General features: G+C 39.8%; 1 protein-coding gene across 4 annotated transcripts in view; it reads right to left on the bottom strand.

Moving 5' to 3' along the window:
* LOC122544059 (protein eva-1 homolog A-like) overlaps positions 1-22365 on the bottom strand; it is a 369991-nt gene that overhangs the window by 118519 nt on the left and 229107 nt on the right. For 3 of the 4 annotated variants that reach the window (XM_043683056.1, XM_043683068.1, XM_043683059.1), the window contains one exon: positions 2423-2566. The exons of the other annotated variant lie outside the window; for it this stretch is intronic. In XM_043683056.1, the coding sequence (XP_043538991.1) occupies positions 2423-2566 (144 nt within the window). The remainder of the gene's footprint in view (positions 1-2422; positions 2567-22365) is intronic. 4 annotated transcript variants of the gene reach the window in all.

Below are 22365 nucleotides of genomic sequence, written 5' to 3'. Positions count from 1 at the left end.
GCACAGGTTGACAATACCCCAAACGGTTACTGTAATGCATATTGGTACAAACCTTGATGCACATTAATTGTGGTATATTTCTGAGTATCCTCACCTAACTGCAATTGCAAGTATGCATGGCTCATGTCCTGCTTCATGAAGTCAACCCCCTGTCAGCTTTGCATATAAATACTCTATGTGGGAGATTGGGTATTTATTCAGCTTTGAAAAGAAGTTTACTGTTTGTTAAAATCCCCACAAAGGGGAACTGACCCGTCGAGCTTCACAATCAGTATGACTGGTGCTGGACCAGTTTGAGGATTCCTTCGCTTTCCAGCCTTCTGATTTCTGCATTCACTTTTGTAAATGGCATTGTACGGGCCTTGCAGAATCATTGAATTGGTTCCTCGTCAACATACAAGGTGGCCTTGGCTCCTCTGATAGTCCGTAGACCTTCCTGAAAAACTTCTTTAATTAGGACTTCATAAAGGCAGTCATTTTCTAGTTGAAAAATGTTGAGCCAATCTAGGTGAACCTTTCTCAACCAATTTCAAGCCATCAAGCATGGGCTCCAGTCTTTTACTACAAATCAGTGATAACTGAACCAGCTGTTTCTCACAAGAACCAAAGTTGTATCCTTAATTTGTAAAGCTTCCCCGGTATACATTCTCAATCTGGCCGAGGTCATACGCAAACTTAAGCGTTGGAGTTCAGAGTGCATTTTATTAAAGACTGATCATACGATCACTAAAATGGCTGCACCAGTATCAACCTCCATTAGAACTGGGGGATGATCATTTAAGCAGACTTTTATTTTGATTGGTTCTGATTTGTTCCTTGGAGCAGAACAAGCTGAGGGGGATCTGATGGAGATATACAAAATCATGACGGGCATAGACAGAATAGATCGTGAGAATTTTTTCCGCATGAACGAAGCATTTAAGACTAGTCAAAGTAAGTTTAAGATAAGAAGCAAGTGGTTTAACAGTAGATCTATTAATTTTTTTTCTCACCCAAAAGTGGGATAAAAGTATAGATTGTGCTGCCTGACAGGATGATGGAGGCAGGTACTCTCACACATTTAAAAAGCATCTGGATGAGTACTTAAAATGCCAGGTGAGCAAAACTGGGCAAAAAGGCCTTTTCTATGCTGTATTAAAATCTCCATGACTCTTTTCCCATATCAGATTCGGATTTAGCTCCACATTTGGACTGTATTAGCTCAGCATCCTTTCCTCTTACATTAAACTGAACATTAAAGGAAGTTTGTATTTTGCCACACTTTATTCCAACATTAAAATTACAAAGGTTCACAAAGTTATTCTTAAATTAATTTCAACCTATCCATCATCACAATTTCATACCTAGAACATTCCATTTGGATAACTAAATACCACTGACAGTCGATGTACAAACAGCATGAGATGATCATGTAAAGCTCAAGTCAAATAATGAACCAACCCTACCTGAACTTTGAGAAAATCATACTGCATAGTAATTTGTTTAAACACAGAAATGGTGAAGCATATTTTGTTTCTCTACATAAGAGAGTTACAGATATTGAGATACATGCTTTACAACTTAGGATAGTACTGGATAGCTGAGCTTGAAAATTAAATCACCTGAGAATAAGAATTCAATCCAACGTAAAAGTCAACATTCCTTTTTAAAAAGTTTTGCATTAATTTTATCCTTGCACCCTCTCTTCCTGAAGCAATAACTTCAAATGAAACTTAGATACTTCCCACAGTACAACAGAGATATTTCCAACCTTAAGAGTAGTCTTTCTGAATTAGTTGGCGATAATTGTAACTGTAAAGTAAGTTACCGAAGTATATTCAGATTCACTTCATGTGGTAATGTCAGACAGAAATAACATCCATGCCAACATGCCTGGCTAAGTGCAGAAATAGTTAACAATATAAAACCCATTATGTCACATATTGTTCCTGACAGACGAAAATAACAGTTGAGCATGTGGTGCTGGAAAAGCACAGCACATCAGGCAGCACCTGAGGAACAGAAGAAAGGTTTATGCCTGATGAAGGGTTGATGCCCAAAACATCGATTCTCCTGCTCCTGAGATGTTGCCTGATCTGCTGTGCTTTTCCAGCACCACACTCTCGACTCTGATCTCCAGTATCGGCAGTCCTCACTTTCTCCTAGACAAAAAGGTTGTTCTATTAAGCTCGCTTTGCATCAATGATAGCACAACATCATGGATTAAATAATTATTCCCTTCCCCAAACCTTACTCTCATACCTACTGCATGCAAGGTCTTGGAGACACAAAAGCTCAATGATGTAAAAATCTTCAATCCTCCCAGATAATCAAAATTAGTCCAGGAGATTACCCTATGTCATCTTTTAAATTATATTTACAAAAGTTATATAATGAGCCTCTGGCTGATGACAAGTTGAGAGAATGAATTCCACTATCTTACCACAGGTGTAGATGACATTGAGGAATTTGCGGATGCCTGGATAACAGGGATCACCAAACTCATAGGAACTTGCATATACATTGCAGCTTCTCTTCCCATGGCATCGTTTAGTCATAATCTGTAAAGCTAAGGTTGACTGGCAGTCTGGAAGAAACATAACAATCCAGCATAAGTAGTAATTCAAATAGCTGCATCACCCGATGTTTAATTACTCCTGCAGCTACTGGTCAAAAGTAGCTGGCTTTTTGAACAAAATGTACTGGCAATACCAGTCAATTTTTAAACTTCATCTTCCATCCTCAGTATTCCTAAATTTCAGTTCACTACTATACAGAATATTTAAATATTTATACATTTTAGTCTTGTCTGCATGATACATGTTTCCTTTGAACAACAATGGACGTAGGCAGCTAATGATAAAAGCCAGATTAGAAAGATAGGGTATTGCTAACAAACATTAGTCAATCCTTCCTTGCTTGCACTGTGGAAAGCTATGTAGGCCTGCAATCAGGCTGCCCAGTCTCAGCACAATACACAATGGATGGCCTTGAATATAGAAATGGCCATCTTCAATAATGAAGGGAAACTGACAACTACTCAACTACATTATAGACTTAAAATCAATTTCATTTCATATTAAGTGAATATAGTGCCTACTGTGCTGAAATATTTTGGACGTAATTATCACTCTGTCCTGTTTCTTAAAATAATTCAACATTTATCTGATGATGACGTTATATGATAGTGGTGTTATCGTACTAGTCATCCGTGAGCTTTTGTCTAATAATCCAGAGAATGTGAGTTGAAATCCCATGATTGCAGTCTGAAGTTTCAAATTTAGTACTGCTTTTAAACCCAAGAAATAAATAGTTGCTTTCATTAAAAATGATGAGGCATAAAAATGCAGCTGGTTTAGTGACATTCTGAATGAAAGAAACCTAGTATCCTTACTAACTCTGGTCCCATACTGGTGTGGTTAAATCCTAACTGGCTTTTGAAGTGCTCTCGTAAACCATTCAATTGTGTAACATTTCTCACCATGATCAAATGGATCTGCAGCTGTTTGAAAAGGCAGCCTATTATCATCTTTTCAGGGTAACAAGCAATGAGCAGCAGATGCTGGCCTTTCCAGAAAGGACAACAAGCTGGGAAAATGTGATAAAAATGTTGTGTACAACTTTTCACAAGTTGTGAGAGATGTATGGCATGTAGGAAATGTATGAGAGGTCAATATGGTATTTTGGTGTGTGTTGAAGAAAAATGTTGATAGGTTGCATTGTTCTTCCTTTTATATCTCCATGAGTCATTTCACATCCACCTGAAACACCACAGATAATTCAGGTTAACAATGTTTTCAATTAACAGTACTTCTGACAATGTACTAACCCATCAATAATGCACTGAAATGGCAGGCTAGATAGCATGATCAAGCCTTAAGTGAGACCTGAATCATTAACCTTGAACTCAGGGTTCTAAGTGTTGTCCTGAATCACATTAATACTTTACACTATACACTATGAGTCTTACATACAGAAAATCAGTTGAGTGTTAAATCCCTCTTTGTCTGAATTAATAATAGGAGTCAATATACCTGAAAAAAAGAAACTACCAACCAAGTCCCTGATTCCTGATTGTGAAATGCAAACCAGTAAGTTAGCATATGTAAGTGTGTAAGAGTGTCAAGTTAAGATCAGGTTCAATTGTGACGCCATTCAGAATAAATGGTTCATAAATGCTTGCTAAGATCACAGAGTATTTACTTTCAATGGTGAGTTTTCATATTTGAGTTATTACTGTCACATGTATTGAGGTACAACAAAAAGTGTTGTCTTATGTGCTTTACGGGCAAATTGTTCTGTTACCCTGCTGCACTTGTACAGTACAGAGTACAGGATACAATGTTACAGCTGTCAAGAAGGTACAGAGAGAGATCAAAATTAATATTTAAGAGGTCCATTCAAAAATCTGATGATAGCAAAGAAGAAGGTGTTCTTCAGTCTGGTCATACGTGTATTCAAACTTTTATATTTCTGTCCGAAGAGGATGGAAGAGTGTATACGGGTGGTAGGGGTCTTTGATTATTTTGGTTGCTTTCCCGATATAGCAGGAACGATAGATGAAGTCAATGGATGGAAAGCTGGTTCACATGATGGACTGGGCAATGTGTACAATGCTGACATTCCAATCGGAGGCGATCACTGAAGCCATCTTTTCTCTCAATCATCCGCAACCGACTCAAGAGGGAAGACAGTAAACCCAAATGAAACCTCGGTGGTGGGCAAGTTGTTGGAGGGAATCCTAAGGGACAGGATGTACATGTATTTGGAAAGGCAAGGACTGATTCAGGATAGTCAACAAAGCTTTGTGCATGGGAAATCATATCTCACAAACTTGATTGAGTTTTTTGAAGAAGTAACAAAGAAGATTGATGAGGGCAGAGCAATAGATGTGATATATATGGACTTCAGTAAGGCGATCGACAAGGTTCCCCATGGGAGACTGATTAGCAAGGTTAGATCTCATGGAATACAGGGAGAACTAGCCATTTGGATACAGAAGTGGCTCAAAGGTAGAAGACAGAGAGTGGTAGTGGAGGGTTGTTTTTCAGACTGGAGGCCTGTGACTAGTGGAGTGCCACAAGGATCGGTGTTGGGCTCTCTACTTTTTGTCATTTACATAAATGATTTGGTTGCGAGCATAAGAGGTACAGTTAGTAAGTTTGCAGACGACACCAAAATTGGAGGTGTAGTGGACAATGAAGAGGGTTACCTCAGATTACAACAGGATCTGGACCAAATGGGCCAATGGGGTAAGAAGTGGCAGATGGAGTTTAATTCAGATAAATGCGAGGTGCTGCATTTTGGGAAAGCAAATCTTAGCAGGACTTATACACTTAATGGTAAGGTCCTAGGGAGTGTTGCTGAACAATGAGACCTGGGAGTGCAGGTTCATAGCTCCTTGAAAGTGGAGTCACAGGTAGATAGGATAGTGAAGAAGGTGTTTGGTCCGCTTTCCTTTATTGGTCAGATCATTGAGTACTGGAGTTGGGAGGTTATCTTGCGGCTATACAGGACATTGGTTAGGCCCTGTTGGAATATTGCATGCAATTCTGGTCTCCTTTTTATTGGAAAGATGTTGTGAAACTTGAAAGGGTTCAGAAAAGATTTACAAGGATGTTGCCAGGGTTGGAGGATCTGAGCTATAGGGAGAGGCTGAACAGGCTGGGTTTATTTTCCCTGGAGCGTCGGAGGCTGAGGGGTGACTTTATTGAGGTTTACAAAATTATGAGAGGCATGGATAGGATAAATAGGCAAAGTCTTTTCCCTGGGGTCGGGGAGTCCAGAACTAGAGCGCATAGGTTTAGGGTGAGAGGGGAAAGATATCAAAGAGACCTAAAGGGCAATTTTTTCATGCAGAGGGTGGTACATGTATGGAATAAGCTGCCAGAGGAAGTGGTGGAGGCTGGTACAATTGCAACATTTAAGAGGCATTTGGATGAGTATATGAATAGGAAGGGTTTGGAGGGATATGGGCCGGGTGCTGGCAGGTGGGACTAGATTGGGTTGGGATATCTGGTCGGCATGGACGGATTGGACAGAAGGGTCTGTTTCCATGCTGTATATCTCTATGGCTCTAGTTAAATGTAAACTAGTACAGAGGGTATATGGAATGAGCTGGCAGTGGAAGTGTTGAAGGCTGGTACAATTACAACATTTAAAAGTCACCTGGGTGGGTATATGAATAGGAAGTGGTTAGAGGCAAAATACTGCCAAATAGGACTACATTTATTTAGAATATCTGGGCAGCATGGAAGAGTTGGATCAAAGAGTCGGTTTCCATACTGTACATCTCTAGGACTCTGGTATACCAACTTCAGTTTTTGTTGTTGTTGAGAGAACTAAATGTATATGATGCAACAGTTTGTCACATTAGGACAGGTACTGAAACAATACGAATATCATAATGGCAAAACATAACAAGGCCTGGTGTTTCCGCAAGGTTTATTTTTAAAAATTCGCATTGCTAGGAAATTCCATTGGCTTGAAACTCTCTGGGTGAAGAAATTTCTCCTCATCTCAGTCTTAGCCCCTAAATCCTTACACTATGAGCCCGGTCATGGATTAAATCCCAAAGCAAATTTTGGTGAGTTCTTCGATAATTGGTGCCAAGTAATTCATTAATCAGAATAAATTACATCTTCAACCAGTGAGTGAGTTTTTCAGATCCCAAACCTAACTAAGAACAGTTTGTTTCATCTCCAGCAATCTGCTTTGGGATACTCATGCCTAATTCTCCTATTCTACCCATAGTATCATACCTGTTCTGTTGGACTCAATTAAATTTCCCCAAAAGCTCAGAGTGCCACATTCACAAGAAGCAAAATACTCTTCCAACAGACCTCAAAGGCAGTTCTGTAAAAACGTATGCATACAGCCCAGTCCTTCACCAGCTGAGATGTTTATAAATCATCAAAGAGAAAGTGGTATCAGAAGTAAGGGCATAATTTGTTACCCATCTCTAATTTGTCTTAAGAAGGTGGTGGTAAGCAAAATTTTGAATGCAACTCAATGCTTTATTAGACTACTTCAGAGGACAGTTAGAAGTCAATCACATTGTGGTAATCAAGAGTCAAATACAACTTACTTCTCACCCTAAATGACATGTTGTCATAGGCCAGACCAGACAAGGTTGGCAGATTTCTGGCAATGTAATCTAATCTAATCTAATTTCCTTCTCTAAAGAAAAGGTGTTTTTTTTACAACAAACTGGTAGTTTCACTATTTACTAATACCAACCTTTAATTCCAGTTTGATTCAATTAATTTAATTTAAATTCCTAAGTTGTTTTGGTGGGATTTTAAATCATACCTCAGCTTCTAGATTGTTAACCAGTAACATAACTCCTAAGACTAGATATCAAGAAATTATATGCTAATATCCTACTAATATCCTGGGTTCATCTGGGGTGGAAGTGAATATTTGTATAATCCACCATTAACCTAAAATTTAAAAAAAGAATGAAGTTGAAAAAATGAACAGTAAATCCCTACATAAGTATAAGAAGATAGAGCACCTAAATTTCAAATTATTTGTCAGAATGCCACCAGAAGGGTGGCTGCGTTGAAACATTAAGCAATCATTTATTTTTATAAATATTGTTGAACCCATCCAATACTTATGATGTAATCTCATTATATAAGTTTTTATATCAAAGTCTATAGGACTTGAAAAGATAACCAGCAAAATTAGACTGCAATTTTAGTGGAAATTAAACCAGCTAAATATTACATCAGGAATGAAGGTAACTGCCTTCAATCACATTTTTAAACAGATAATGGCAAAAATAGTAATTGGCTTACAAGTTAATACAGGCAAAATAGTTTATAGCCAGATACAGGTTTGTATAAAAACAAATAAGTTACTTATGTGCAATAAATTGTGCTAATATAGGCATAAAATATTGCTCAGAAATATTATGCTGAGAGATTCTTCAAATCATTATTCTTACTTTTTGAAAGCAAGAATCCATCCTTTAAAGAAGGCAGCTCCTCAGTCTTGAGTTTCTTTCTGGCACATTTAAGAGGAAGTGAATTACAATTTCCTTAATAATAATGATATCATTCTGAAGTTATAATGAGAAGTATGTGTGGACACTTCAGGAAAGGTAAGATGATACCGTTCTCTCTCCAAAGAAACATTTCTCCTTAGACTGATTCTTCACAGGGCAATTTTCTCAGTGGATCCTATTGATGAGTGACAACCCATCAAAGAGTGACAATTATATTCTTCTGATATTCTGAACTATTGTACTTCGGGGTGAAGTTCCTCACCTGCCTGTAGGTAATTGGCAAATCAGCTTCAAACCACAAGTATTGTAATATTGCTCAGCCAGTTTGTGCTGCCTGCCACACCCAGATAATACCAATATCAAAAGCTCTAGGCCTTTCAATTAATTCCTTTTCAATTCTAGCGCATCCATAAATATGCAATGTTACCACTGCTTCAGATGAAATCATCTCAGAACTATTTATATTCTACTACTGTTAGCTATGGTTCAAGGGTTGTCTTAATTTAAACCAGTAGTTTTGAATTTCTTACAGCTTATGACCCTGAATTTCATCCTTTCCTATTCAGCCTCATAATGGCAAACATTTGGTGAACTTGGATGGTTATGGCCCAAGTCGAGAGTGTGATGCTGGGAAAGCTCAGCAAGTGAGGCAGCATCTGAGGAGCAGGATGTGCTTTCCTGTGCTTTTCCTGTTATATGAAATTCTACCAGGAAATGAACAGGAATACAGATGCAACACCAGGCCTGGTTACCTGATGGACTAACCATTGGACCTTGGGGTCTTCTGGTCCTGTTGGGAAAACAACATTCATAAAGGCTTCAGGCTGAATTGTTGTTTAGAAAGGTCAAATAAAATAGAATCAAACTTCAACTTTTGCCATCTGGCACCTGAAGGTTTTCCATGTTGATCAGTTCACTGGAATGAAGCTTATTGACAGCTTCATGGGATCTCTTTGCGAAGAAGAACAACCTACAGAACTGGTTAAGTATTGTAAATCATGGAGCAAGGCAAAGAGGCAGCAGATACCCAATGTGACATATTTCTGACTCCCTTTCTTCTCTTGAGAAATCCCTAAAGGGAGTGGCAAGTCCCACACTTCCTTCATCCATCAGATTCCACTCTGTTTTCCTTCCTCTCTGTTTACACCTACTCAGGGGTTAGTTGGTGACCCTTTCTTAGGGTCAGCAATATGAGAGAAATCATTATTTTAAGAACCAGGAAGTATACCCCAAATGGAAAAGATTAAGTGCACAAGGCAGAAAATGTTTTGGTAATCAAAGAAGGGTGATACAGTGGACAGCACTGCCACCTCTCAGTGCCAGGGATCTGGATTCAGTTCCAGCATTGGGTGACTGTGTCTGGAATTTGCATATTCTCCCTGGCTCTCTGTGGGTTTCCTCCAGTTTCCTCCCACAGTCTAAAGATGTGCAGTTGAGGTGGATTGGCTATGCTAAATTGCCCCATAGTATCCAGGAATGTGCAGAGAAGGTGGGTTAGCTGTGGTAAATGTGGCGTTACATGGATAGAGTGGATGTTCTACAGAAGATCTGTGCAGATTCATTGGGCCAAGTGGCCTCTATCTGCACTGTATCAATTCTATGATTCTAATGGCAGATGCTGAAAAACTGAAATTGCTGGAGAAACTCAGCAGGTTTCGCAACCACCTGTGGAGAGAAAACAGTGTTAACATTTTGAGTCTAGCAATCCTTCTTCAAAAGAGTGCTGAAGTTTCTCGAGCCAGTTCTGTATTTTTTTTAAAAGAATGTTTTTGCATATTATCAACAAAATTGAAATGTGAAGGAAATCCTGACACTGCAATAGAAACAGACATGAAGAATCCTTGGAAACACAAGTATGTTATGAAAAAAGTGTTTCAATGAGCTAAAGAGTTAAATCAAGTGTCAGAAAGCAGATTCTTTTATATTGTTCTTACCCAACATGAAAGATTCATGTCTTGTATATTGGAGACAGTTGTAGTGATTGATGAGCAGTTTATCAGTACAATGGATCCCACTGTCATTCTGTTAACTGACAAGAGCTCTTAAATAACTTTGACACACCATATGTGCTCAGATTCCAAACATATACTTGGTTACTTACTATTAGAATCAAAATTACAGCATGTATTAGTACTAGGGAATGTGGCTTCAGGTTATAAAAACAATACATTTCATTCAAAGTATAACATAAATGGCTAGATCATTTAAATAATGGTGGCACAATAGCAAGTTGACTCCACACATAGGATCAGAGGAGGGAGAGCAGTATGTGTAGAATTGTCTAGATAATCTTCCAACTTGCCCCTGATCTGTCTACAATGCCACAAAGAAGGGTGAGATTTAGAGCAACCTCCCCATCCTTAACATCAATTGCTGCCCTTAAGTGGCCAATTATTGACTAACAAAGGCTCACTTAATGAACGGATGCAAGTTCAGGTTATCCGATGGTGGCCCTGGAGGGGAATGTGATGGAGGCTGTCCCCATTACAGTCCCCTTTCAAAATTATGTATCTCTCTCCTCTTCAGGATCTATCCATACCCTTAAGTGCTCTCTCCCTGCCTGCCCTTCCATCATGACTCTTCTCACATCATCCTCTGTGCCTCTCCTCCCCAGGATCAGGCCCCAGACTTAACTCCACTCTGTGATTTGAAACTGAGAATCCAGCAATGACCTGTAGTCACAGCAGTGGGCACGGTTCTCTGTGGCGTTCGTGAGACTACATAGCTAACCTAATTGGAATTTCCTCCCAAATGAGGAGTGAAAATGCTGCATACAACTAGAGCATTAAATGACTGTGGGACAGTTGGCATTGGCATGGATACATAAATTCTGCCCATTGTATTACTGGTTTTAATTGTGGTACTGTATTTAGAGGAGATGCCAAACAGAGGCACAGATGTATAATGCTGAGAAAAAAGGAAAACAGTCAAAGATCATCACTTTAGAAACATTTGTCCATTTCCCCATCATTCAAGATGTTCAGACAAATATTCTTGGTCAGCTGAAATATTACATTACTCGAGGAACTTGATAAAAAAAAAACTGTACAACAACCAATACCTTAAAGAGAACATTACATCAATCAGAACAAAAGTTACTCACCACAGAACACTCAGCTCTGGCCTGCTCTTGTAGCCAAAGAAGCAGAAAAAAAAAATGCACAGGCGTAGGCTATTTAGCTCATCAAAACTGCTCAGCAAGCCTTTCAACATAATAATGTCTGATTGTCTGAGTGCCATACTCCCACTCTGTGCACGGTGGCATGTGGGTGGCACGGTGGTACAATGGTTAGCACTGCTGCCTCACAGCGCCAGAGACCCGGGTTCAATTCCCGCCTCAGGCGACTGACTGTGTGGAGTTTGCACATTCTCCCCGTGTCTGCGTGGGTTTCCTTCGGGTGCTCCGGTTTCCTCCCACAGTCCAAAAGATGTGTAGGTCAGGTGAATTGGCCATGCTAAATTGCCTGTAGTGTTAGGTAAGGGGTAAATGTAGGGGTATGGATGGGTTGCGCATCGGCGGGTCGGTGTGGACTTGTTGGGCCGAAGGGCTTGTTTCCACACTGTAAGTAATCTAATCATAACCCTCATCACCTTTAGCTTCCAGAAATCTATTTCTTTCTGAAATATATTCAGTGACTTGGTCTCCCTGAAGAAGGGCTTATGCCCGAAACGTCAATTCTCCTGTTCCTTTGATGCTGCCGGACCTGCTGAGCTTTTCCAGCAACACATTTTTAAGCACTTGGTCTCCACAGCCTTCTACAGGTTCACCACTGAAATAACTGCACAGAGTCCAATATCCAATTACCAAGTCACCCTTTATTTACATGTGCACAGTAAACTAGCTGTGGCCAACCAGCTCAGAGTCCATCCCATAAGTGATAATATTCTTAATCCCCTGTTTATATATTTTTTATTTCTTTTTTCTAACCCCCACACTACCGCCTAACAGCGGTAGTGCTTATTGTTCCCCAGCACCCATGTCATATATGTGCAGGTAAAGGACACAGTGAAGAAACGAGTGCAGAAAACCTTATCCATAATCCACCACCAGGAAGAAAATAAACACCGAATGGCAGCAACACTGCCCTTCTCAACAAAGGGCAATGCCTAAGTGATCAAACAAAAAAGTCAAGGGGTGGGCAAGAATTAAATCAAAATAGAATCTTAGGGGGAAAAAAAAACACTCCACACCCCACAGCGCCCACCTCTCCCTGAAAATCTTGAGGGTGTTGCTGCACACCACATGCTCCTTCTCCAGGGACACCAGGGCACAAATGTTACTGTGGAAGAGGGGCAGGCAATCTGACCTGTTTATGGCCAGCCTTCCAGGTCCAGGAACAGACCCACAAGGAGATCATCTGACCTACCCTCCCCCCTCCACACCGGATCAGGAGTGTGGAGCTGAAGTGCAACAAAAAACATAAAAGGTCTTAAGGAAACCAGAATGGGAGTACAAACACAGACATTCCATATATACATAGTCCACAGACTCCACAGTAACACAGAACAAGCAGTTGGGCTGGGAGTCAGTGAGCCACCGCAACCTGTGTGCAGTACCCTCCACTCCAGATCCCCAAGAGAAAAGGGGAGGACTCCCGCGTAGAGAGCCTCTACTGGAGATCCCCATCGCGTGGTGGCAAATGGGCACACAAAGGTATGTCCGGTGGTGGAAAAGGGAGAAGAGGTGGTGGCCTGCCTTATTTCTGAAAGACCTTCTCCTCCGCTTTTCATGCACTTCAGCCCCACGCTCCATATCTGGGCATCTGGTACGATGGAGGGGAGGGCAGGTCAGAGGACCGCCTCGTGGATCTGCTACTGGGCCTGGCCAAACTGGCCATAAACAGGTCCAGGTAGCGGGCCATGGAGGGATTGTTAGGGCCAATTGTCTGCCCCTCTTCCACAGCTACATCTGGGCCTGGGTGTCCCTGGAGAAGGAGCACAGTGTCAACCAACACCCTTGAGGGGGACAAAACTAAAACTCTGGAGGCAGCTCAGGGTGTGGGGCACTGGAACCTGTGCGAGGTACAAGACTTTGGGGCCAATGTGAAATTCTGTCCGGGCAGGAGCACACACAGATGGGATTCCACCACACACCTGAGCATTCTCCAACCAGTTCAATGTCGGGTCCAAGCACTGCCGTTTTAAGGCATTGAATGGCAGTGGCCACATACCAGATATGTACCCTGTTTACATTCTTTGTTGTTCTTTTTGTAATCCACACACTACTGCCTAGCAGCGGTAGTGCTTATTTTTTTCTCCCAGGCACCCATGTTTTGTGTGTGTGTGTGTGTGTGTGTGTGTGTGAGTGCCCTTCTCATCAAAGGGCAATGCTGCATGATCAAACCTACCACCTCTCATCTAGCACAACTTTGTATGTGACAGAACCTGAACTCATGCAACCTCCCATCATATCCATGCAGGACCATTTCTGTGGTTCCATGACCAAACTTCGTCCACTGAACTGTCTCTCTAACTTAGAGGGAGCATAGAACATAGATGACCTTGGCATTACTGCTGTTTCACCCTTACCCCCCAGGTCTGGGAGTATCAGGTTTAAGTGCAGACTCTTCTCCCCATCAGCAACTCTGCTAGAGCTATCCCCATAGTTGCATGAGGAATGGTCCTGTGATTGAACAGATACCGGAACAGTTTGGTACCGAGTGACACTGTAGGCTGTTTCTTTATGCTTGCCTTCAATGCTTGGACTGCTCTTTCTGCCAGACCATTGGATGATGAATGGTAATGGAGTTGTTCTTGTGTACCAAATGCCATTCTATAACCCTTAATTCATTTAGTGATAAAAAAAATCTGTCAATCTTGTCTTTAATTACACTCAACAACCCAGCCTTGACAGCCTTTACAGTGAAGAATTCCACAATTCACTACCTTCTTCACTATTCACCACAATGTCATCCACAATCTTTTTGATCATACACACTACATTTAAGTCCAAGTAATTCATGTACATCACAAACAGCAAAGGCCCTATCACCAAACTCTACAAAACTTACTGACAATAGACTTCCAGTAACAGAAACTTCCCTTAACCCTTCTGCCTTGCAGGCAAATTTGGATCCCATGTGCTACCAGCCTGTCTTAGATCCCATCGGTTCTTTTCTTTTTGAACTCACCAAGCACTACTTAAACATTAACAATCTACAGGTAAAATCCTGTGCATCTGAACTTGGCAGAGTTCCTGTCAAGATCATAAAGTTAGGTGTGGTCATGTTTCACAATCATTTCAGACTTCCGCTAAGAAAATCAGCAACATTCCAATCAGTTGCCCACAGAGTTACACAGCAGGCTGTTATTCTATGTGGCAGTCAGTTGTTAAAACAAGAAACTAAAAGCCAAACTTTTACATAACCCTGGATTTCCTTACAGAATGCATCAAAATGAATGTCTGCCTTCTCCCTAGCCAATGACCAGTGTCCTAGAATGCTTGGTTTATATTCTTTTAAGAAACCTTTGAGAAATCAATGAAAGGTAAACAATCCTTTTGAAAGGGACTTCTTTGCATTACACTACCAGAAATGAAGACTTCAAAGGAAGCTTATCAAACCAAGGTCATATTTCCACAGATGATGATGGTGTAAGGTAATGTGCTTAAAAAGGTACTGTCTAAGGAATGCTGATGAATTTCTGCAGTTCATCTTGTAAATAGTCCAGACTGCTGCTACTGAGAATTGGTAGTGAAGGGATTGGATGTTTGTGAATATCGTGCCAATTAAGCAGGCTGCTTTGTCCTGTTGTCAAGCTTGAGTGTTGATGGAGCTGTACTCAAAACAGTCAAGTGAGGAGAGACCCCTTAGATTCTGAAAAAAGGGGTTATGAACGCACATTTTCTGGACAAACCTAGAATACTGACTCATTACAGCCATAGAAAATGAAGGTTCACATCCCTTTGAGCAAACTAACAATTAACCTAATTAAATTAATATACCACCCTTCTTATCTCTTTAGTCTAGAGTAATTTGAAGAAACTCAGGGCATCATGTGGGTCAGTTGGCACTGCTGCCTCACAGCACTAGGTTCGATTCCACCCTTGAGCAACTTTCATGTGAAGTTTGCACATTCACCCCTTGTGTGTATACATTTAATCAGGGTGTTCCAATTTTCTTCCACAGTCAAAAGATATGCAGGTTAGGTGGATTGGCCATGCTAAAAATTGCCCGTAACATCCAACGATGTATAGGCTAGATGGATCAGCCATAGTAAATGCAGTGTTACAGGGATAGGATGGTGAGTAGGCCTGGGTGGCTGCTCTTTGGAGGGTCAGTGTATACTCAATTGGCTGAATGGCCTGCCTCCGCACAGTTGGGAGTCTAGGATTCTGCTCAAATAAAATATGCAAATAATTGAATGGTCAGCCATTTAAAAGCTTGATGAAAACATAACAAATTGAACTAAAATGTCATTCTGGTAGCTGACAATGCATTCCATTCCCTGCTGGACAACTGGTCACAGAAGGCTCTGAGCTTACCAGTGGACACTGTACAAGTTCTGACAATTAGTGGGCAAAATGTTTTCTTCTTTTTGAACAGATCTAGATTTGGTTGTAGTAAGATTAATTATCATTTAACTGAAAACAATAGTTTAAATTCTAAAGTTCCCATCTTTAACTAGGATTTTAGTGAACTGTCCACTGGAAGAGCAGCTGGGACAGTTAAGTAATTAAGCTGCTGAAGATGGTTCCTCCATAATGGAGACAGATAGGCTTTTTGTGTTTGGAACATAGAAAACTAGGAATATAGTGTGAGTTGAAACTTTATTGCTGGAACAGCACAGCATCTCCAGCATCTGCAGACCTCACTTTCTCCATATAGTGTGAGTTAGCAACTGAATGTGACTTACAGTAGAGTGCCGTGAGTTAGGCAGTTAAGGTATAAAAAGAAGCAGGGCCTCTTTTGTTTATATTTATCCTAACTACTTCAGGTTCCAGAAACTGTTTTTTCCTCCATTACAAGAGAAGAAGACAATTATCTCATCAGTGACTAATGTTTATTCTATTCCTCTGGTTCAAACTAGTATAGCAACAGGTGGTAAGATTAATCATTTTTCTTCATTTGTTCATGAGAAAAGGGTGATCATTGGCTAAGTCAGTATTTATTGTCTACATTATATTTATTTAGGTCTTTATGCTCGAGTGCACTGCCAATACCTACATGAAGGTATAGCAGTGTGAAGCCCTCTATGCTAGTTTAAGCAATTCCTTTCCCACTTCTCTCAATGCCTCCAATTTCACAAGATCATCCTGATAATGTTTAACCCACAAACACAAATTTCAGGAGAGCTTCCAGATTGCAAAGTCTGTCCTGCTACGAGCTTAGTATATGATTGCTGCGTAGCAACATAATATAAAACAAAAATAAAACAAAGAACTGCAGCTGCTGATGATCTGAAACAAAAAACAGAAATTGCTGGGAAAACTCAACAGATCTGGCAGCATCTGTGGACAGAAAGCAAAGTTAACGTTTCAATTCTAGTGACCTTTCGTCAGAACACAGCATCTACGTTCTCTAGCTGAGTGGTGACTACAAGTATGTCAGTATGTACCAGAAAAATTAATAAGCACATAATTGACATATTGATATAGGTAGACCTAATTGAGAATGTTGTCTTGGTTCTCACATATAGTGGTGGTATTGAGCCTTTGAAGTAGTACATATGGTGGCTGCAAGATTAATTCCCAGTTTAAGAATGATTAGAAAAATACACTTAGTTACAGATAATAAAATAACAAAGGGACCAGATTATGTTTGCAGAGATAAACAATTTTAATGGAATGGGTTGGGAGATCCAGGGATTATCAGGGAGTTACATATAGGGGAGTTTTTGTTTGCCCTAGACAATAATAGACTTGGTTACTACGGTTAACAGTTTGTGTGGTTGAATGCTGATTCATGGTGTATTGTCAATTGTGATTATGAGCTCTTTCAGGCTAGAGATTAGTTTAATTATGCAAGAGTTACAGACCCTGTATTATAAATTAAAGTAATCCCTTGGACTAGTTTCAATTGCCTAATATGACCACACCTCAGGAGGAGTTCCTCAAGTTATTACAGGTCCAGAGGGGATACCCCAAATCATTAAGGTCCATTGTGAAGAGAGATGAACTGGCTTCTTTTCTTTATTCATCCACCCCTTTCATGGTTGCAAGAACATTAATTTACAAAGGATCTCTTTCCTTGTGGATACCTTTCTTCAAGACCAAGTTCATTTATAGTTTTTAAAGGAGTCAATTTAACCAGGGTTTTCTTGGGTTAACAAAAGAATGAGTTTATCAGTCATTCAACATAAGAACAGGCAATAACAGAACACTTTTCACTATATAAATGCATGCGAAAGAGAGGCAGAGAGACAGATAGAGACATAGGGAGAGAGCAAGAGAGAGAGCAGGTGATTTTGGGATTCTCAAGTCAGCAGCAACTCAGTTTCTGTAAGTCCTTTCAGCTTGTTTACTTTGGAAAGTGGTTAACAGCACACAATTTTTTTGTCATGTCATATATTCATTTGATTGTCTTGCTAGCTCGCAAGCATATTGCACCCAGATTGAGGGAGACCTTTACCTGTAACATGGATATGACGAGTGGGTGTTTATTCAATTGTCACCTTCAAAGGAAACAATGGCTCAAATCCAGGTGAGGACCTAACAGTACCTTGGACTACCAGCACATACAAGTACTTCATTCTGTAGCATGCCTTCTTCCACTAGCACACACAAATGAGGGTTGAAGTGCAACACAAACTAGTTGTGTCTTGTGTTTTTGAAAGGGAAAGACACAAAACATGTCTCTCATCCAGACTGGTGTCTTTCCTTCCATCTTATTCACAACTGGTTCACCAATGTCCTTTAGGGAAACAAATCAACCATCCTTACCTATCTGGCCGACATACTACTCCAGACCTACAGTACTGTGGCTTAAACTTACCTGTCCTCTGGGTACCAAGGCATAAGTAATAAATTCTGGTACAGTCAGCAATAGCCACAAGAGAATTAATTTTTTTAAAAATTCCCTAGAAATTACAGTTCAGTTTGGAGCTATTTCTCCCTTTGAAGCATCCTCACACCTCATCAGGTGTAACACTCCAGCATCTTTCTGCCGACAGCCACTGAATTTATATCTGTTGTCATCAACTGGCTATATGTTTTTTCCTTTTTTTAAAAAAAGCATGGTGATTCAAAACATATGCCCATAAGTGCTCTGGGGTTCCTCCATCAGTGACTATAAAAGTCTGATGCTAATTGTTTACCCTGAATTGACCTGGGTTTTCAATTTATTTTGTTTGCATCTTGCTCACGAATAGGGAATGCATCCATTGTGACAGACTGTATGGGCAGGTTAAATGTAATATTTATTCATTTTCTGTCCAATATTCTCATGATTGAGAATCCTGTAATACAATCTTGCAAAGTAGTGCTTATAAATTGGTGTAACTTCATAAGTAGTGGCATCATGGAGGCATTTGTTATGGACCAGACCAGACCCCCTCAAAACATTTCAAGAATGTAATCCAGACCCTAACTTTGCTAGTTGTTTTAAGCAGGTGTATAGTGGATATTCCAGGAGTGATGCAGCTGGCCCAGCCACTTACTTCGAAACAAAAACAGAATTTATTTGCAAGATTACCAAATGAAACGCAAAAGAGAACAGAATATAGAATAACTTAACCTATCCAAAAACCCAAGAGACCATCCCAACTTAATGACACTGTTCCAAATTCCTGCAACAATCCCCATAAACACCCTTTGGCAAGAAAGGTAAAAACACGGGGTCTTACAGGAGAGAGATGTCAGAGAGATGGAGGATTAGCATGGACCTGCTTCTTTGGTTCGGCACCTTCAAAACTCTGCTTCCTAAAACCAAACCAAACCAGAGAAGAACCTAGCTGGGAGAATTGGCCACTCCCCCTTCAATGTACGTGGGTTTTTTTAACAACTTGAAATTCTTTATTGTGAGGCAGTATCTGTTAGCTCTAATCAAATTGGCCCTAAAATCCATCCAAGCCAGACCTCTCAGCAAGTCTGCATTTATGACCCTTCTGGGAAAAAAACTAAGTACAACATAACATTGCTAAAGGAGCAGCATCATTACACATTAGAAAAAGAAATGTTTCAAGAGACCACAAAGAGGGTAATCTAAAGTTAATGCAGAGCAGAATGAAACATGAGTTTGGATAGCCATTTAGTATGCACAAATGCTGTCCACCTTTTCTTTGTTTACCAATATATATTCACTGCACTAACAGCCTGATATGTCTTCTCATGCTCTCCAAAAAATGCCTTCACGCAAATAGATTTCAATCTTGCAGGTAACTATCAAACGTCATATCCCTGCCTTTATGAAAACATACTTGAAGCTTTCTGCAGAAATACACATTGAACACAGCTTCAAAGAGGCACTGGCTTTTTCTATTCTGACAGTCTGCCTGGTCAGAAGATCAGAGGTAGGTAGGCATGCATACTCCAAAACAAGAGCCGTTTTTATTCTTTAGATGGAACTAGGCCAAGGCGGTTGCTGTGTTTGGTCAGCAGCCTGAAAGCTTCCAACCAAAGAGTCCTTTCAGGACCGATTGAGCAAAAGGCTTTTCCCTCATACTTCCAGATGATAATAACCTGTCATGAGAGCATGGGAAAGACTCTTAAATCCAGGAATGGCATGCAAAGTGTCTACAGTAAAATTAGCTCTTTATTGCTCCATATACTCTGCATGTGCTTATAGTTTTCAATTACTTTGCTCCCCTTATATGAAATATGTATTCACAACCTTAACTTTGTGTTAAATCTAAATATTATTTCAGTGGCATAAGGGTGAGGGGGTAGCTAGCTGCTGCACTTATAAAGAACCTGAAATTTCAAGATTGAATTGCTGATGGCTGTGTGTTTTCTGGCAATCATAAGCCATTGACAATCAATGCAGTGGCATGCCAAATTTGTTTATATTCTGATAAACATCACCAACTTCAATTCAATTTAATTCTACACCTGGGCACTGCCTTACACTGGCCTGTGAATATTATGACAACAGACCTAAAGGCACTGATAAAACCAGTAATAGGTTGCCACATGATTATTGATGCTACAAGACTTGAGCTTTTCCAGCAATTTCTATTTTTGTTTGTGACTCTACATAGAAATGCTTATCCTGCTGAGATCCCAGAAATCAGTATTTCATTTTGGCTTAATTGACTATTTCCAAGAATGACACAAACAAGGATCAGGTGACTGATTCATGCCATATCATCTTTTAAAGATCATTACATTTATTGCAGCTTTAAGTCATTTCTATCTTTGTTTAATTTCTCACATTAAACCTGTGGCCAGAGAACAGATACACCTGTATGGACCTGATTATTGAAAGGAATAACTCTGTAGGTGACTGACTATTGCGAATTCCATTCTACATAGTTTTATAGAAGAAGGGGCAACATCTCAGTTAGTTCAGGTTTCCTATACAACTGTTTCAGCATTAGCTTTGTGGAGCATTCATTGTAAGCAAAATAAAAGCTGCATATCCACATGAACAGCGATGAAAGAAGACTGTTGTTTGTCCTCATCTAGAAAGCCAATCCATCATGGCGTTTTCACATACCATTCATCAGTAGCATATATATCAGCACTTGTACAGGTTTGGCATACTCTCATCCATGTTGTGACAATACTAAAACATACCTCTGTTTGGAGATAAAGACATTTGTACTTTCTGATTTATGAAGACCTTAAGTTAAAGCTGTTGTTGTTGCAATGTTTTTATGAAGGATGGTGGTCTCCTTGTATATACCATAGTTTTAAAAGTTTTTTTTTTAAAAAGTGTTTTCAATTGCTATTCATATTCAGGATAAACTCCAACGAGAATTGGTTGGGTTGAATTTGTTATATAAAAAATACATGAAAATTACATGAGAGATTATTGACTTTGAAGTTCAATATATAGCTTTCAAGAAAACTGCAAATCTGAGGCAGAGACTGCATGTTGCTGACATCCATGGTGCCAGGATCTCAGTTACTTTTCTTTAAAATGTAAATTTGTTTTTATATTTTAAACTATATTTTAAACAAAACATCGTTCTAGGAAGGTTTGCGTAAAGATTTGCAGCTTGGGTGCTGGTTGTTGTAGTTGTGGGTATGTTCACTGAGCTAGTAGGTTGAATAAACTTCCAAACTCAGCAAACATATCCACACTACGACAACTGGCACCCGAGCTACAAATCTTTATGCAAACCTTGAACACCTATGAGTGAGACACACTAAAACAAGCAAGGAATCAACTTTGCAGCTCAGTGAATATATCCACAACTATGACTATACTGGGAAACTATCGTGATTACACTATGAATTATTTTTGTGATTATCTCTGCCAATTTGCTTTTCCCAATCTACAAGAAGATTAAGTAACGCATGGTTAATTTACTGTCTTTTTTTTACAAGCCCTATTATCTCAAAATTAATTTTCTGTGCTACAGTAAAATTTCTGTTAGAGGGGCTATAGACTACTCCCAGCAGTGTCTTCTACCCCATGTTATTTCTTACCTCCATTCATATGATTCTATATCTTCTAATCCAAAACCATGTTTTGCTATTGCACTTTTTCCGTCTTGTAGTAAAAAAGCTACCCTATCATCCTTTCCTTCCTGCTTGCCTGGCCTCTCAAGAAGTCACATACTTCTGAAAATGTAGTTCCTAATTTTGATCTCCTTGTAACCATGATTCTGTAATGGCTAGAACATCATACCTATTAACTTGCATTTGTGTCATTAATTAATTTTTGTTCTGAAGAGAATGCAAGCATAGCCTGTTCTACTACTTAATGAGATCACGGCTGATCTGTTGCCTAATTCCATATACCTGCCTTTGGCCCATATTTCTTCATATCTTTGCTTAACAAAAAATTCTCTCTCAGATTTAAAACTAACTGATCTAACATTAACTGGAGTTTGTGGAAGTTACAAACCTCTATCACCTTGTGTGAATAGAAGTGCTTCCTAACATCTCTCCCAAACATTCTGGCCCTAATTCTTAGGCTATCCCACCTAGCACTAGGTGGAATTAGTTAAAATCAAAAGATCTACAGATGATGGACATCAGGAACAAAAACAGAAATTGCTGGAAAAAGTCAGCAGGTCTGGCAGCACCTGTGGCGAGAAATCAGAATTAACATTTCGGGTCTAGTAATCCTTCTTCGGAACTGAAAGGAAATCCTCTGATTTTTATACAGAAGACAAGGTGGCAAGAGGGGATAAGAAACAAATGATAGGTGGAGATGGAGCCCAAAGAGAAAGAAAAACAGTTGGACAGACAAAGGAATGGGTAACAGTCATCCTAGGAGAAAGAATAGCTGCTAATGGGGACTATTAGTTGCTAACAATGGGTTTGT

The sequence above is a fragment of the Chiloscyllium plagiosum genome, chromosome 3 (assembly GCF_004010195.1).
Source record: "Chiloscyllium plagiosum isolate BGI_BamShark_2017 chromosome 3, ASM401019v2, whole genome shotgun sequence".
Classification (NCBI taxonomy): Eukaryota; Metazoa; Chordata; class Chondrichthyes; order Orectolobiformes; family Hemiscylliidae; genus Chiloscyllium; species Chiloscyllium plagiosum.
The sequence above is the reverse complement of the archived record's forward strand: the minus strand, read 5'-3'. Positions and strand labels throughout refer to the sequence as shown.